The sequence below is a fragment of the Diadema antillarum genome, unplaced genomic scaffold, assembly GCF_040938485.1.
Source record: "Diadema antillarum isolate AM-2024a unplaced genomic scaffold, OU_Dant_1.0 scf00000205, whole genome shotgun sequence".
Classification (NCBI taxonomy): domain Eukaryota; kingdom Metazoa; phylum Echinodermata; class Echinoidea; order Diadematoida; family Diadematidae; genus Diadema; species Diadema antillarum.
Genome location: NW_027271094.1, coordinates 2,025,602 through 2,041,261, shown reverse-complemented (window position 1 = coordinate 2,041,261; position 15,660 = coordinate 2,025,602). Strand labels below are relative to the sequence as shown.

Below are 15,660 nucleotides of genomic sequence, written 5' to 3'. Positions count from 1 at the left end.
GCTATGGTATCTCCAAAGAGCAACTGTTTTCATCGCAAGTTACCAAATGGACAATGGGCCAAGCATTAAACAAAGAGCAGCAGCAACAAGCACAACATTAATAAACAACAACAACAGCAACAACAACAACAACAACAACAACAACAACAACAACAACAACAACAACAACAACCACCACCACCACAATAACAACAACAACAACATCATCATCAACAACAAACACATACTGTATTCAAATTCAGTTTATAGTGACCATTGAGTGCATTGACAATCAGACTGACATTTGACAGATGTATGATTTCGAGACCGATGCAGACCTACGTAACTACAATAGCTGATACATTGCAATATTCGAGGATTCTTCCTAGCTAATCAAGTACAGTGATCAGCTGTAATACAGCCCAAGCCATCTTGAATCGATTCACAAAGGTCATTTGTTTATTAAGGTTAATTATCCATGAAGAAAGACTCAATGCGCTGAGTCAGCAAAATCCAGTGAAGAAAACAGTTATCATATAAAACAAAGAAATTTTCAATTTTATGTTTAAGACTTTGGTCTAGTATAGGCCTAATGATCCGATGAGGTGAAAGGTCATCAAACTGACAAATTCTAACTAAAAAAATATTTATAATTAAGAATCCATTTTGGATATTGCAAAATTGCAAAATCTTCTCTTTGTTGGGGCGATATTTATATTGTTATAGTTTTGGCTTTCAGTCTAAGTTGAATTGAAGACAAGCAGTGAATTCCAGATTAACGATAGTAGGCGCCTATATCCCTCTATGTAAAAAAGAAATAAAAAAATAGAGAAAAATTAGGGAAATAAGAAAGAATGGAGTATCGAAGCACAGTCGCTTGGGATAGATTATGCCTAGACCTAAATTATGACTTTGTTCATGCCGCAGACGTGTATATACAAACTTATCGTGATCTCGGAGAGGAGGGACCCGGGGGTGGGCAAATGGTTATAAGCAGCAAGCATGACAAAAAGGACAAGGGTTTTTCTTAAATGTGTGTACATAATCAGTATATAATCATATAGGCCAAGGTCTGTCTAAAATTGATATGTTTTATTTGCACATTCCATTTGAATTAGTGCATATTTTGAAGCACATGTCAACATTTTTCTCGCCTTTGCTCTTGATTGCATGATGGTTAAATTATGGGAACAATGGGGAACAATAAACATGATCATGTTGTCGTCACCTGTTTTTTTTTTTTCGCTGAATGAGTTTCAAATCGTGAAAATTAAAATGAAAGAATGAATCGATGGACTGACTGATCGCAAAAGGAATCCGAAACGTGGGTGAGCGTAGTTTGGTTGGAATTACTTTTGAGAGATATATTAGATTGCAAACGACATAATTATCCTTTATATCACGCCACAGACTCGTTTACAGGCTAGTCAGACTACAGAAATAACGTCAATGGATAAAATTCCTTTAGTATTCCGGGGGGGGGGGGGGCATATAAACCGATCTTTATTATCTCATGACCTCATGATATTAAAATCATTGGCATCGTGTATGCAATTTCGGTTAATTTGGCTTATAGTGTTTAAGAAAGTCTCAGTTCGACTTTAATAATTATGCAGCAGCCAAAATGTTATCAAAAAGTAGGCCTATAAATGTAAAAAAATCCCCGTGAAGGTAATTAATACAACTGCTGTTTCATTGAGCAAGATATATATATATTTTAAATCTACTAATAACACTTCCTTTTTCGCTTGCATCTGCATCATGATCGTTTAGGACATGCATCAGCCAGAGGAGTAATCAATATCTTGGGACCCGATAGCTCACGTTATACCGGGTATTTGTCAATAATAGTGAGGTTCCTTAAAAATCACATTTAAATCATATTCAAAGATTTGCACGCACGTGTAACGCTGAAGGATAAGTTCACTATGAGTTTGGTTAGAAAGAAAGAATCACAGCACCCATGAATTTCAATTCCCAATTCCACCTGTATTCCGCCCTGAAATTCTTCCCGTCTAACGGGGGGGGGGGGGGGGGGGGTACTATTGACCTTGACACCCCCACTTGTCCTGTCAGTCCCCTCACACTGAAAAAAAAACCACAAATACAAAAACCTTCGGCGCCTCTGTCTTTAATTTCAATGGTCGGCATAAAGAATCAAATTGATTTTGCCTATCATCATATACGAAATAACAATTTTCCTTTTTTATACCTTCTATTGTACCAATTGGATCATTGATAGTAAATGTAAAAATCTGTATTTATATATTTGCTTATTCATATTCTTATTTCATTTATTTATTTTTATTTTACATTTATTTATTTTTATTTATTTCTTTATTATTTCCTCTCTTTTTTTACGAGGGCGGTGGAGCCCTACTTTCTGCTCAGAGTAGCGGCCCGTCGAGAAATGAAAACAAAAACAAACACGTGGGGTCACTGGGTACCGTGCGTTGTACACTGATTACGCAACAGTCCTCCTTCCTGCTGAACGTTTGTGCACGGCGCACCACCACTGCTGGCGGATGGATGGGGCTGCGTGTGTGGACAATCGCACTCTATCAACAGCACCGATGACACTACACAGTAGAACAGTGGGTGTGTACTTCGCATGAACATGGGGATCTGCCGACATGACCACAGCCAGAGACATTATAGTTAGCAGCCATCAGCAAGCCATCGAGACTGTAAGATCCTTCCAAGACGAAACGTCAACGAAATATGTATCTGTAACTACTCAAAAACATTACGGCAAAGTCGAGTTTGATTACAGTGAGTATACGGCCCAGGTCTCGGCTCCGGGCGCGCTAACCAGGCAGTAGTATTACATGTTGGGGTATAATTTATTGGGGTGGGCACGAGAACAGAAAACGTAATTTTGATTTATTCACCTGTATTTACCTGTCTTGTTGGGCTTCTGGAAAAGCAGTAGTTTTGTAATGCCCTTCCACTTTCAGCAGGTTTCCACTGTATATCAAACTTAAATCCTCGTCTTTTATTGCAGTAATGATTACTACTCTTTGAGATGATACTCTCTGCGGAAAATGTTAACTTGTTGTAGGCCTACTTCTTTGACAGGAATGCATGTATGCTACTTCTGACTTGAATCTGTTAATAGTTGCTTCCACAGCTGACTTTCGTAGCATGTTCCAGTGTACAGTGAGATATACTACCCTGTGAGTGAAGTTGTTTTTCCTGATATTCAGACATGAATGCTGTTTCTGGATCTTGAATTTACCTGAAAACCTATGCACCAAGGTTTGACCACCTGTCCCACAATTCAGCTGCATAAAAAGCACAGGTTTCTATGATATGCACAATGTAGCCAACAGTCAAATCTAGACAGCATTATGGTTGAATTTTGATTTTATGGGCGGCTTGCTTTTAATACAGTTCGACCTTGATTATTTACCAGCCACATCAGGACCAGCAGACATCGGGATTTATATGCGATTTGGGCGGATAAAAGAGATATGCTCAAATGCCATTCATTCAGATAAAGTGACCTGCTTTAACCTGTTGAGGACGGACTGATTTTCCTACAAAACGCATATCCCACAGACACCTGCCCGAGTGTACTCGGGACTCGTCCTCGGCGGGTTGAACATGGTGCCATCCTAACTGCGAAACACAGCAGCGAACGCGGAACGCGAAGGGAGCACTCCAGAGTTCGTGCCATCCCTGCTTGAAACAAGTGTTATCTCCAAATAGGGCTGTATATGCAGCCTGTGAAGATGAAGCAACATTGCAACAATGGTACACTCCGCTTGTAGTATTGTGGGTAGAATGTATGTTTGGCTCAGCGTGCAGACATTCCATGGGAGCAATTGTCACAGGAGCATATGTCATGGAACTGTAGTATGCAGACCAAGATAAGATGTAAAACAAAAAAGAGTGCGTAATACTATAAGCGACCAGAATATGAGTTAATATCATCATCATCATCATCATCATCATCATCATCATCAGGTGCCATACTCTGCCACTACTCTGGTGACCCCTCTCTCCTGTAGTGATGTGTCACTTCGGAACTTATGTAACAGGGTAGTTTTTATTGAGCATTCATCATTTCAAAGACTTTTATTTGTCAAGTTGTTGTTGTTGTTCTTTTTTATATTGTTCATCCGAGTGATTTCTTGCCTAACTGGTGCTGGAATTGCCTCTGGGAATATCAAATGTTCCGAGGAGTCCGATGAGATTTGTATGACAGCACGAGATATTATAATAATGGAAGACAAATTTGAGCAGTACAGTGTATGTGTAATTTCTAGTTCCTTGAGAACATCTAAATTGGATTTTGGTTTAGACTGTTGTATATCAAAAGCTGATTTTCCATGTCAAATTATCAATTCATTCAGGAACCAAGTACCAAAGAAGGAAATATTAACTACACTTTCCATGTGTGGGTACATGAGAACCTTTCAAAGATCTTTTGAGTGTATTTGTTGCATAGTTATTGCATTAATACGAAATACCAATGTACCGGTATGTATTTGCAAGTGTGCTTTGCAGTCCAATAATGTGAAAGTATAATGCAGTGACCATGATCTTGAAGTTGAGCATGATTTTCATGTGTTTTTTTTTTATTCATGTTGTGTACTTGCTCATTATGTGAAATTACTACAAAAAGCCCAAACTTTGATAACATTTCGTCTGTAGATTTGGACCACAAAAAGATACGATGGCAACTAGAATGCAGTCATCCTATTCCGTTTGATGGTATTCCATTCATCTTTATTGGAAAGCGCATCCTGCAGTGTCATATGGGACCTGACAGGCAGGCAAAGTTAAAAGAAGCAAGACGCTTGGAAAAGGAGCAGGTACAACATTTTCACCACAGTACATAAAATTACAATATATCACATTCAGTTGTAGATTTTGGTCCAGGCAACAGCTCTATAAATTATTGCTTTTGAAATGAATTCATCGTGTGAATTCATGTGTGACTTCGGATGGTTACAATAGTGATGTATGTAAGAATGCTTTAAGATATGTCCTTTTGCTCTTTACAAGCTTGGAGGTATTTGAAACGAGGTATGATGATAGTGAGGACTTCACTGTGGTTTGCAAACTACCCCGGTATCTTTAAATCACAGTCAAGCCATTTTGCTTGTCTTCAGTAACAGAAGAGATCAAGTCCGGATCACTGTAGATGGAAGTTCCACCTGTTTTTGTCTACGGTTATAATACTCTAAAATTTGCATAATGTCACACATAGTTATATTCTTCTTGTATGCATTTTAATACATTCACACTTCATTTTCCTGAAAACTATTTGACATGAGATGTGTTCCTCCCTTTTCCTGCATGTCATGTGCTTGTATGATTATTGATGACAGTTTATATGCCACCTTTACTCTTATCTTTATTTGAATGTAGTTTTTATGCCTCCGCCACGAAGTGGTGCCGGAGGCATTATGTTTTCGGGTTGTCCGTCCGTCTGTCCGTCCTTTCGTCCGTCCGTAATGAATTTTGTGGACAGCGTAACTGTCAAAGCCTTTTGAGGTATCCTAATGAAACTTGGCATGTTTGTGTATTAGGGGGTGAAGTTGTGCCTATCAACTTTTGGGTGCACATGCTCAAGGTCAAATGTCAAAAGGTCAAGGTCAAATACATAAAATTTCACTATTTCCACCATATCTATGCAATGCCTGAAGATATTCTCTTGAAACTTAGTGTATACATGTATTACCCAATCAAGATTCTGTGGTGAAAGTTTGGGTCATGAGGTCAAAGGTCAAAAGGTCAAGTAAAAATATTAAAACTTCACTTTTTTTCTCCGTACCTTGGAAATTGTTCAAGGTATCTTCATGGAACAAAGTATATATACATGTACTGACTGTCAGTGATTATCTAGAGAATTTAGGGTTCATGGGGTCAAAGGTCAGGGGTCAAAGGTCAAGGGCAACACTTCAAAATTTTACCATTTCGCTCATGTTTATGCAATGCCAGCAGGATTATTTTTTTTTTACACTTGGTGTATGGATGTATAACCTAATAAAGTAGAGATTCTCTTGAAAGTTTTTTTTAGTTTTTTATTTTTTTTGCCTCAAAGGTCAAAAGGTCACAGATCAAATGAAAGTGCTGAACTAACTTTTTCCTCCATATCTTGGAAGTGCTTCAAGTTATCTTGAAACTTACTACATATTTATGCATGTTCTGCCTGACAGTGATTATCTTATGAATTTTAGGGTCAAAGGCAAGATGAAAATGGTAACAATTTGCTAGACTATTCAATGCAGAAATTGCACCTTGAAAATTGCTCAATGCATTTTTATAAACGTATGAATGGGTCAAAGTCAAGTTAAAGTCCGTAAATCCCCAAATACATGCTCTCCTATTCATCCAATTAAACCTAGGTCAAGGAAGGTGAACATTCAACACATTTGTGTCAAACTTGTCAGTTTAATATTTTGCCAATTTTGTGAAAATGTATCACACATTGTCTACATGCACTAGAACTATTAGGAGAATCATGCATTATGGCGGAGGCATACCAATAGCGACATTTCTAGTTTAACATGCTTTGTTTTTGCTGTTGGTAGTGCTTACCCCATCTTCTGCTTTAAATAAATATGTCCCACGTAATACATTCATTCTAAATTTATGACAGTAAGGCTAATCATGTGATCATGCATTAGAAGTTGTAATGTGTGTAGGGTTTGTGCAATGTATGTGGAAAGGTTGATATATCTTCCAGATACAGTCACTTCAACTATCTTTCTACAGACATTGTTTTAGCTTGTAATACAATCTTGTGTGTATTTTTCATTTGCTTTTTTTCAGAGAGATTTATCAAAGAAGCCTCATGCTAGAGCTAATACAACAAAGAAAGTGGATTGCCCAGCTGAAGTCAGTATCAAGTGCATCGCAAAGTTTCCAGAGTATAAAGTGAGTTCATGGGACTACAGGTAAGTCTGTCTACAGGTAGGGGTGTGCCAAAAGTCACTTCTACTCCTTACAGTGCATATTGATATGCAGACTATGTGATTATTGCATGCCTTGCATGACTTATGTTATTTATTTGACAAAGAATAGCTGGCAAATTTGTAAGATGAAGAAGGAATATGGTCTAGTACATGAAAGATTGCATTATCAATGTGTTGCACCAGTAGGAACATCAGAGTAGTCGAGACTTGATCTACAAGACAAAAAAAAAAATAGATGAGAAAGTGGCAGACAAGATATATCTCTTTATTGTCAATTCATGAAGGAAAACTTCATAGACGTAATTCATTGTACTGTATATCTTGTCTGTATTTTGTTTGATGGATAGCTTTCAAAGGACACCGGTAGATTGCGCAAGTCGGTAGCAGCCGCACTGCGGAGGGACCTGGCAAAGAAGGGGAGTGACGTTCCGGCCACACTCTGCTATCACGTCCATCTTCCAGGACTGAGTGACCACAAGCATCACGAGATCAGTCCGGTATGATTTAGCAAAGCAAACTCCAGTATTATGATTCAACTGTATAAGTTGTACTGAATATTACGATAAATTTCTGAATCACATTTGCAACCTGTCACTCCATTTATTGGTTTAACAGTCACTGCTTTCCAGGTGGCTGTCCTGCCTGTCATTAGAGTGTGGGGACCTCCTGGAGATGATTTTAACTTAAAGATCATGGTTTTTACTGGCACAACACTGATTTTATGATTATGAAAATAGAAAATGGTTATTGTGCAGCATCACCTTGCTGTCACAGCCCATTCCATCCCAGGTTGGCTTGAAAAAGAAACTGCTTCAGGTGTGACCTCATCTTGATTGTTCCGAGATATGCTTCAAAGTAGTGTTTGGATAATTCCATGCACACATGTGATGATGTCAGTACTTTGTAAACAATTATAATAATGTGCCAATTACTTTGGATTTTTGATTTTTTATGTTGATGTTTATATTTTGTATCCGTTGCAGACATGTCAGTTACTTTATACACACTTGACGACATGAATTTGAATGTGATGTATTTGTACTTACATGTTGTATATTTCTCTGTTTGTTTGTATGGTTTTTATGAAGTATTGAATAAATAAATCCAATTATTATAATGTGCCAATTACTTAACGTTAACTTGCCAAGCTTTCTCACCGGCATTCATGAATCCATTTAAACTAGACCTGGTTGTCGGGTGCAGCAATAAGCGGCAGACCAGCACGAAGGTTATGGTGACACAATAGGGACTGGGGGATTAGGTAATATCTATTTGCTGACATTAAGTTCCTGGACATCTGTGCCAGTCAACAAAGCAGGCACCCCAGCATACATGCTAGCCTGCAAACAAAGCACAGATCAAGGGTTAAAGCTCTGGGTCTAGTGATTATAGTTATTTCCTTAAAGACAAGAAAAGCCATAGTTTGCACCTCATTCATGTGCCCTTTGCCATTTTGCTAGATTACTGGAGCCAAGGAGCAACTAGATCCAGAGATTGTTGGGAAGATCCAAGAGCTTGTATCAGGGGGAGTGGATAACATCAAAGAGTTTGAACAACGTCTAGGCTCTTTTGTCAGAAACGAGGTCCTCCCGACTGACTCCAACCTAGCCGCTGGTCGGCATAGATACAACCCAACAGCAGCTGATACCAGGTCTCATTTGAGAAGGGCCAGGAACTCCAACGGGTGAGCCCACAAAAATCATCTATTAAAGGTATCGTATAGTTTTGGTTGAGACCAAACTTCAGGTTTCTCACATTTTTTGGTGAGATAATGAGAACCTCTTATGAAATACGAAAGAGCATGTAATTCCAATCCAACTTTAATTTGATGAAAATTGGTTTTGAAATGGCTGAGATATACATAACAGGGCGATCCTAATAAAAGGTGGTACCCACCTTTTATTATGATAGCTTTGTTTTACTTTATTTTTGGATGTATTGGCCATTCCAAAACCAATTTTCATCAAATAAACTTTGAATTCCTAATAGAATGGTATGCTCTGTACCATTTCATAAGTGGTTTCTTGGTATCTTGCAAAAAGTTAAAAGCCCAATCCTCATTTCCACCAATACAATACCATCCTAAGTGTGTCACTGTTCTCTAAATAAACACACATTAGTGAAATTTTAAGGAAAATTGTACAATCGATTTAAAATTTGTGAATCCTGGAAGATGAGGCACCGTCATTGCTGGGTAAGGAGACCTCCAGAGTTCATGATGTCATTTTGAACAACAATATGAAGAAAATACAAGAAGAATTCCACAAAATTTCATTTTTCATGAAAAGTTCACATTCCATCGATTTGTTGCTGTCATGCTTATTCTGTATGTTAAGGGTAACATTATTCCCCCTGCTTTCTGAAAGAGGTACATGCAAGTCAAGTGCTCTTTCATTATGCTAGAAAAGGGAAAAAATGTTGAATTTTCTTTACATTTTCTTTACAGTATATTGTTGCCGTAATGATGTCATGAAGTGTAGTGGTCTCCTTATCCAGTGATGATGGCATCAAAACTTTAAGAATTCATAACTAACTAATCAATTGCCCAATTTTTCCCAAACTTCCACTGATGGGTTTTACTAATATTGCTGTTTTCACCCTATCCACTTTTATACCCATTTCATTGGCATCACCTAATTTTGTCTTCTTGTGTGCTTTTTCTGCCAAGCAGTGAAACTATGACTACTACCAGCAAGTCCATCGTTGAGTCATGGTCAAATCGGATGTGGAGCAATGTGCAACATGTTTCCTCCTTTCAGTGGGAAGGTAATTGTGTGATTTCTGACATTAAAATAAAAAAAGAATGTGGTTCATACAAATCAGGTGCTTACAGAAAATTTATTTTTGATTTCCTCGTGCCACTATCTTGTGAGAAATTAGAACTCTGTTTCTTGCAAGAATGCTGTTTGTTAGTTATGGTCGTTGTTATAAATATGTCAACGTTCCCTTTGACAGTGGTATTTCAGATCTCTCACAGTCATACTTGTTGGCCCATTCTCTTCCTTTCTCTTGGAAGACAAGGAGTGCTGTGAGTTATAACAAAGCAAAAACTGTAAAAGATGTCGTGGATTTGTCTCTTTTCAAACTGATGAATAGGATATCTGTTGGGTCAGCCTATGTAGTAGGTACTGTTGAAAGGTGAACAGAGGAATATTAACCCGTTGAGGACGGTTTGATTTTGCTACAACAGGCATTTTCCATAGATGCTTGCCCGAGTATACTCAGGATTCGTCCTCAACGGGTTAAGGATCCACTTTTTAATAGGTTTGTAGAGTCTACAGGTATTAAAGATAAAGGTCCATATAGATTTAACTTGCTCTGTGGGTGAAAAGAGGGTCTGCTATAAATTAGCTTTTGCATGCAGGTAAAAAGAGACTCCCATACTTCAAACTCTGTTTTCAGATGAAAAGCAATTACTGTAGTTAACTGTCCACTGGTGATAACAATGACTAATTCTGCAGGTGAAAAGAGGATCCAGTACAGACCCTTCATTGTGAATGGGACCCAGGTTGGGGTCATCCCACCCTTGACCCTTAACGCCCTTGGGTCTGATCCCAACCTCTTCCAGTGGGCCAACGATGGCATCCACCTGTCGCCAGCCCTCGCCACGTATGCAGAGAGGACAGCAAAGGTTGCCGACTTCCTGCAGCGATGCAGAGAGACCGATGCCTTCGTTGCTCTTCGGGGATGGAGAAATGAGGTACATGTACAGTGTGCATTTAATTTTGATGGCAGTTTGTGATTCATTCCTGCACTTCACTTGTAGACATCCTCCCCCCACCCCACCCTCTTTCCTGAGAATGGAAGTCTTGTTCCAACAAGCTTTGTGGTCACTGAATAATTCTCACAGACTCGCATTTGTTTTTTCCTTTGTAAAATGCAAATTTGAATTAATTTGAATATTTTTTTTCTTTTTTTAAAATACAGAATTATGCAGTGAGTAAATCATTCAGTGACACACCTTTGCTGGAAATGGAACGATCTGCCACAAGTGAGTTCTTCCATTTTTCTATAATTTGATATATCTTTTTTTCTTTTTTGAAAGGTTTGATATTTGATTATTGCCATATGTTTCTCTTCTGAATACATAGGGCATTGTATTTCAGCTGCAGTGTGAAAGATTTTAATTTACCACGTCACGGATGTTAGTGATGTATGATTAGATTAAGATCTCTGAGATTAATATATTAAACTGGTTTATTGATTGAACTAAGTTATTGGAAACTGCTTGAATCCAGTGACTAGTTTTCTAACCATTTCTATGGTAGATGTATTCTGTTCTACAGGTGCAAATTACATGTAGTTTAAAATTGTAAAGACAGACCAACAGGAAATGTGTTACAGTCAGAAAATCAATGTTCAATGATTTTTGTAAGCGTTTGTGACAGCTTAAGTCCGAATCATGTGATACTAACTGTGACTTTTATGTTCGTGCAATCTAGGTCTCTTTGGCATCAAGCAGTATGGTGTACATGTGAATGGTTACTGTAAGCATCCAACAAAGGGGCTGTGTCTGTGGATAGGGAGGCGATCTCCAACAAAGCAGACCTATCCTAACAAGCTGGACAACATAGTGAGTCACATACGACTTCAAACAGGACATGCAATTTGTGTGACCTTTGCACTGTCTTTCCCACTCCCATACAAACAACAGACATAGCAAAACAAAACAGAACAGAGTATGGTAGTTCAGTTGGTGGAGAAAAATCATCCATTGTAGAAATATCAACTGAAGGAGAACAAGAAAACCCAAACAAACCAAACAAAAATTGGCCAACATCTGCATATATAGAGTCATATTCACCAGTTTCATCTGCATGTTATAGATATGTGACAGCATCAAATGCACACACACACTTGCATGCAGCCATTCACCTCTTACAAATCACTCCATATAATATGCATTTTGTGGTGTTTAATTGGAATGAAATTACCCATGTGTGGAGTTTGTGGCAGTCATGTGAAGGGGCAACACATATTGAAGAAGAATATTGATTCTGCTGAAATAGAAATGTTTCTGTGTCATTACATGTTCTTTGGAATTATATGAGTTTATGCATTATATTTTGATGATATCAGTTTGTGTAATACCTTCTCTGGTTTTTAACATAAAAGGAGTATCTTCATTCATGCATAAAATTGCAGAGAAAAGCGAATGTAAAATGTAGATGAGATATTGCTGCAAAGTACACATTTCATAATGTGAGTTTAGACTGGTCAAGCTCAAAGCTGCATCATACATTACTGCAAACGCTGAAATTCTCATGCTACATTAAGTTCCGCGTATTATTTTGCGCTACTTCTGGCTAGCGTGAATTCTACAAACCGCAAAAATATCTTCACACTTTTCTCTGTACGTTCTGAATGGGTTGACAATTGTGTAGCGCGAATTCAAGAACCTGAGAATGTGTTTTTGAGTCACACAGCGCGAAAAATTAATAATGCGAAAATATCGACGCTTACAGTATCTGGTTTGTGTTTCCTTGCAGGCTGCAGGGGGTCTGGCAGCAGGTCTGGGGGTGAAAGAGTGTATGATGAAGGAGTGTGAAGAGGAGGCTAGCATACCCATGGAGGTCAGTGAAAAGGCTGTCTCTGTGGGAACCATCAGGTCAGTGACAGAGCAACTAGAAAATTTAAGTTTCTAATTCATACTTTGGGCATTATTCTAGAAAAATATAAGAGGAGCAGGAAATATACAAAGCACATTGTTCACACTCAAATCTGAAGGATGAGACTGTGTATACGTTTTTGTATGTAGTTTATATCTTGTGCGTAATTATGTATGCTTTTATGTATGTACCCAAGATAATATATCTCAGAAAATCAAAAGGCTGTATGGTCAGTTTACTTTAATATGACATGTATCACCTCTTATGTTTCAAATGAGTGCTGATCTGTGTTGCAGAATATATATATATATATAATATGTTTCGTGTTGTTTGTTGTTGGTTTTTGTCCCTGTTTGGCACTGTTCATTGTCTTTGAACAGATAATGCTTTCTTATTTCATATCAACTCTACCTATATTTGCTGAGCTGTGCAAGAATGAATCCTAATTCAGCCTTTCAGCCTTTCAGCCAGACCAGTTTTCAGTTTCCTTTTACCTTTGAACAAAAGATGCAAAATAGTTGTTAAGAGTGAGCTTTGATGTAAGTGGTATGAAAAATCAATAACTTCAAAACAATACCTTGGTATGATATATCTATATTGTTCACTGTAGAAAATCATGACATTTGATAGTAGGCAGCCTTTGCTAGGACTGTCAAGATATCAGCAGACACTTGTGTCCGAAGCTTACTGATTGTGTCATTCCTTCCGAATCTCAAAGGTAAAGTCCTCTGTGTTTATATAATTTGCCTCCTCTGTGGAATGTAGTGACAACTTTTCATTTGGCTTTCCATAATCCATCATTGCATGACCCAGTGGGTACCCCTCATCTCATATCAACCAAATTTTCCCCTTCATAAAATTTCAGCTACTTCTTTGAAGATGAGAGGGGACTCTTCCCTGAGACACAGTTCATCTTTGACCTGGAGCTCTCCCCAGAGTTTGAACCCAAAGTGTGTGATGGAGAGGTCAGTGAGTTCTATCTCTGGCCAGTAGAGAAGGTGAGTTATAGTACATAAGGGAAATTGAGTGAGTTCTGATTTATCCCGGTAATGTTCAATAAATTTACAAAATTAAATCATTGCATCTTGACCCACTGTTTTTAATTCCAAGAATGATTTCACATCTGATCCTGGATGCTTCTTTAGCTCATCTGATTTGGTGGTGGGAAAATGTCTTTGCCTGTCGGCGCAGTAATGCACTGTCAACGTTATTGTTCGGAGTCAGCTATCAAGGAATTCTCTGGATTACAGAGTTGTAAACTCGGGAGAGGTTAGGTTAGACAGGGGTCTGGAAAGCCATCTGTCAACTCCAAGAACTCAACCTGTAATAAGGGGGGAGGACTGTGACACAACCTCTTCCGAGTGTACAACTCTGTAATTTGCAGAATTCCTCGACGACCGACCACGAACAATAAAGTCAGCAGTCAGTCTGCGCCGATTGGCAAAGACATTTTCCCACCAAATCAGACAAGCTGATGAAGCGTCCAGGATGGGACGTGAAACCAATCCCGGAATTAACAGTAAGTCTAGATGCAATGATTTAATTTTGTACTTTTACTATATGTAGGAAGTGAAGCATATTACACCACAGCAAGTTAGTGTTGTATTCGTAGAATTGGCAGAGAAACTTCGTATACCTTTGGCATGTAAGCATACATACTCATGCTGATAACCTTTATTTGTGGGCAATGTGCAATTTGTTGTACATGTGTATGTCCCATGGGGTTTAAATTCTAGATTCTGTCAAAAAGTTTAATCTCTATCAGCATAGTATCTAATGAGCTGTTTGAAAAGTCCAATGAATGGGCTATGCCTTTATGACAAACTTGAATTCACAAAAATTATGTACCTTAACGGGGGAATGTACCTTATAAAACAGTCATTTTTATTGAAATGTAAAAAGCAAAACATCAGATTAATAGTGAAAAGGTGAGTCATGGACCAGTTGAAAAAAAAAAGAAATTTGTTCAGGTACCAGGTAGTCATCTGATACAGTGTCCTACAGGAACCATGGAATAGCTGTGATGGTTACAAAACAGGCATTGTCCAATGGTAACCACAAATAGTTGAGGTGGTTACAAATGTAATGAGGTCCTTGAGAACCACAAATAGTTTTGATGGTTATGAAATTTGCATTGTCGTATGGTAACTGCAAATTGTTGTGATGGTTGCTATACTGATTAATCGTTTTGAGAACCACAAAGTAGTTGTGATGGCCACAGAACTAAAAACGAAAAGTTGATATTGCAAATTGCAGACTGGGGAGGGGGAATTTTAATAGTAAACTACCCTACACACGTATGAAGCAACCTTCACAGGTAAGGGCTCTAACAAGGACACATCAAATGTAATTAATGACAACTTTGCACATTTCCTCTGACAGCGTTTTAACCTGCTCTATGTATTACTGTCATAGGTGAAACAGGAAATCGCATCAGATCAGTTCAAGCCAAACTGTGGTCTCGTTAACCTTGACTTTCTACTGAGACATGGCTACATAACTCCAGATACAGGTAATCAGTGCTTCCCATGTAGTATAGACTGTGATTGGTTCAAACCATAGAATTTGGCAGGAAAAACTTGATTGAACGTGACTTAAACTGGAAGCCTATTCCATGTTAAAGTTTCTCAAATGAATGAATTCTGTTCAGACCATAATATCATTCCCCAATCTGATTGCATCTGTGACTGCATTCAGATTACTGTCTTGTGAAACACAGCTTTTTCATAGTTCTGTAAAATCCTTACATTATGTGTCTACAAATGTAATGTCAAAAATGAACTTTCAGGTAGTTTTGTTTTAGTTTATTTCTTGTATGAGATTCTGCTTGAACTTGGAGTGCAGGTGTAAATATTATTACTCCTCAAATTGCATCCTGTAGGCATTGTTTGTGATAATGGCATGTAAAATAATTATGAACTTTTATTGACGTAATAGCCCACATGCTACATTGAAAGATATAACAATACATTGTACTGATTTGAATTTTTTTACAAAGGTCCACAATAAACTAAAACTGTTTTTACTGTCATTGATTATTGATTAGCCTATCACTGATTATTGATTAGCCTGCCATTTTAATTGCTTTCACAGAGCCACACTACATCGACTTCACAACCAAAATGCATCAAAATCAGTTTTGA

At 38.0% G+C, this 15,660-nt stretch overlaps 1 protein-coding gene across 1 annotated transcript; it reads left to right on the top strand.

The window, feature by feature from the left end:
- The first annotated feature begins 6,769 nt into the window (after positions 1-6,769).
- Positions 6,770-15,660, top strand: LOC139724041 (uncharacterized). The gene is made up of 11 exons (XM_071635238.1): positions 6,770-6,890; positions 7,256-7,405; positions 8,369-8,592; positions 9,577-9,674; positions 10,370-10,608; positions 10,836-10,899; positions 11,351-11,481; positions 12,398-12,516; positions 13,383-13,515; positions 14,933-15,029; positions 15,611-15,660. The coding sequence occupies exons 1-11, from the start codon at positions 6,879-6,881 to the stop codon at positions 15,658-15,660; spliced, it is 1,317 nt and encodes a 438-aa protein (XP_071491339.1). The 5' UTR covers positions 6,770-6,878.

Excerpts from the sequence above, each read along its gene's own strand:
- LOC139724041 (XM_071635238.1), top strand. Across the intron at positions 9,675-10,369 it reads TTCCTCCTTTCAGTGGGAAG|GTGAAAAGAGGATCCAGTAC; the intron begins GTAATTGTGTGA and ends CTAATTCTGCAG. Across the intron at positions 13,516-14,932 it reads ATCTCTGGCCAGTAGAGAAG|GTGAAACAGGAAATCGCATC; the intron begins GTGAGTTATAGT and ends TTACTGTCATAG.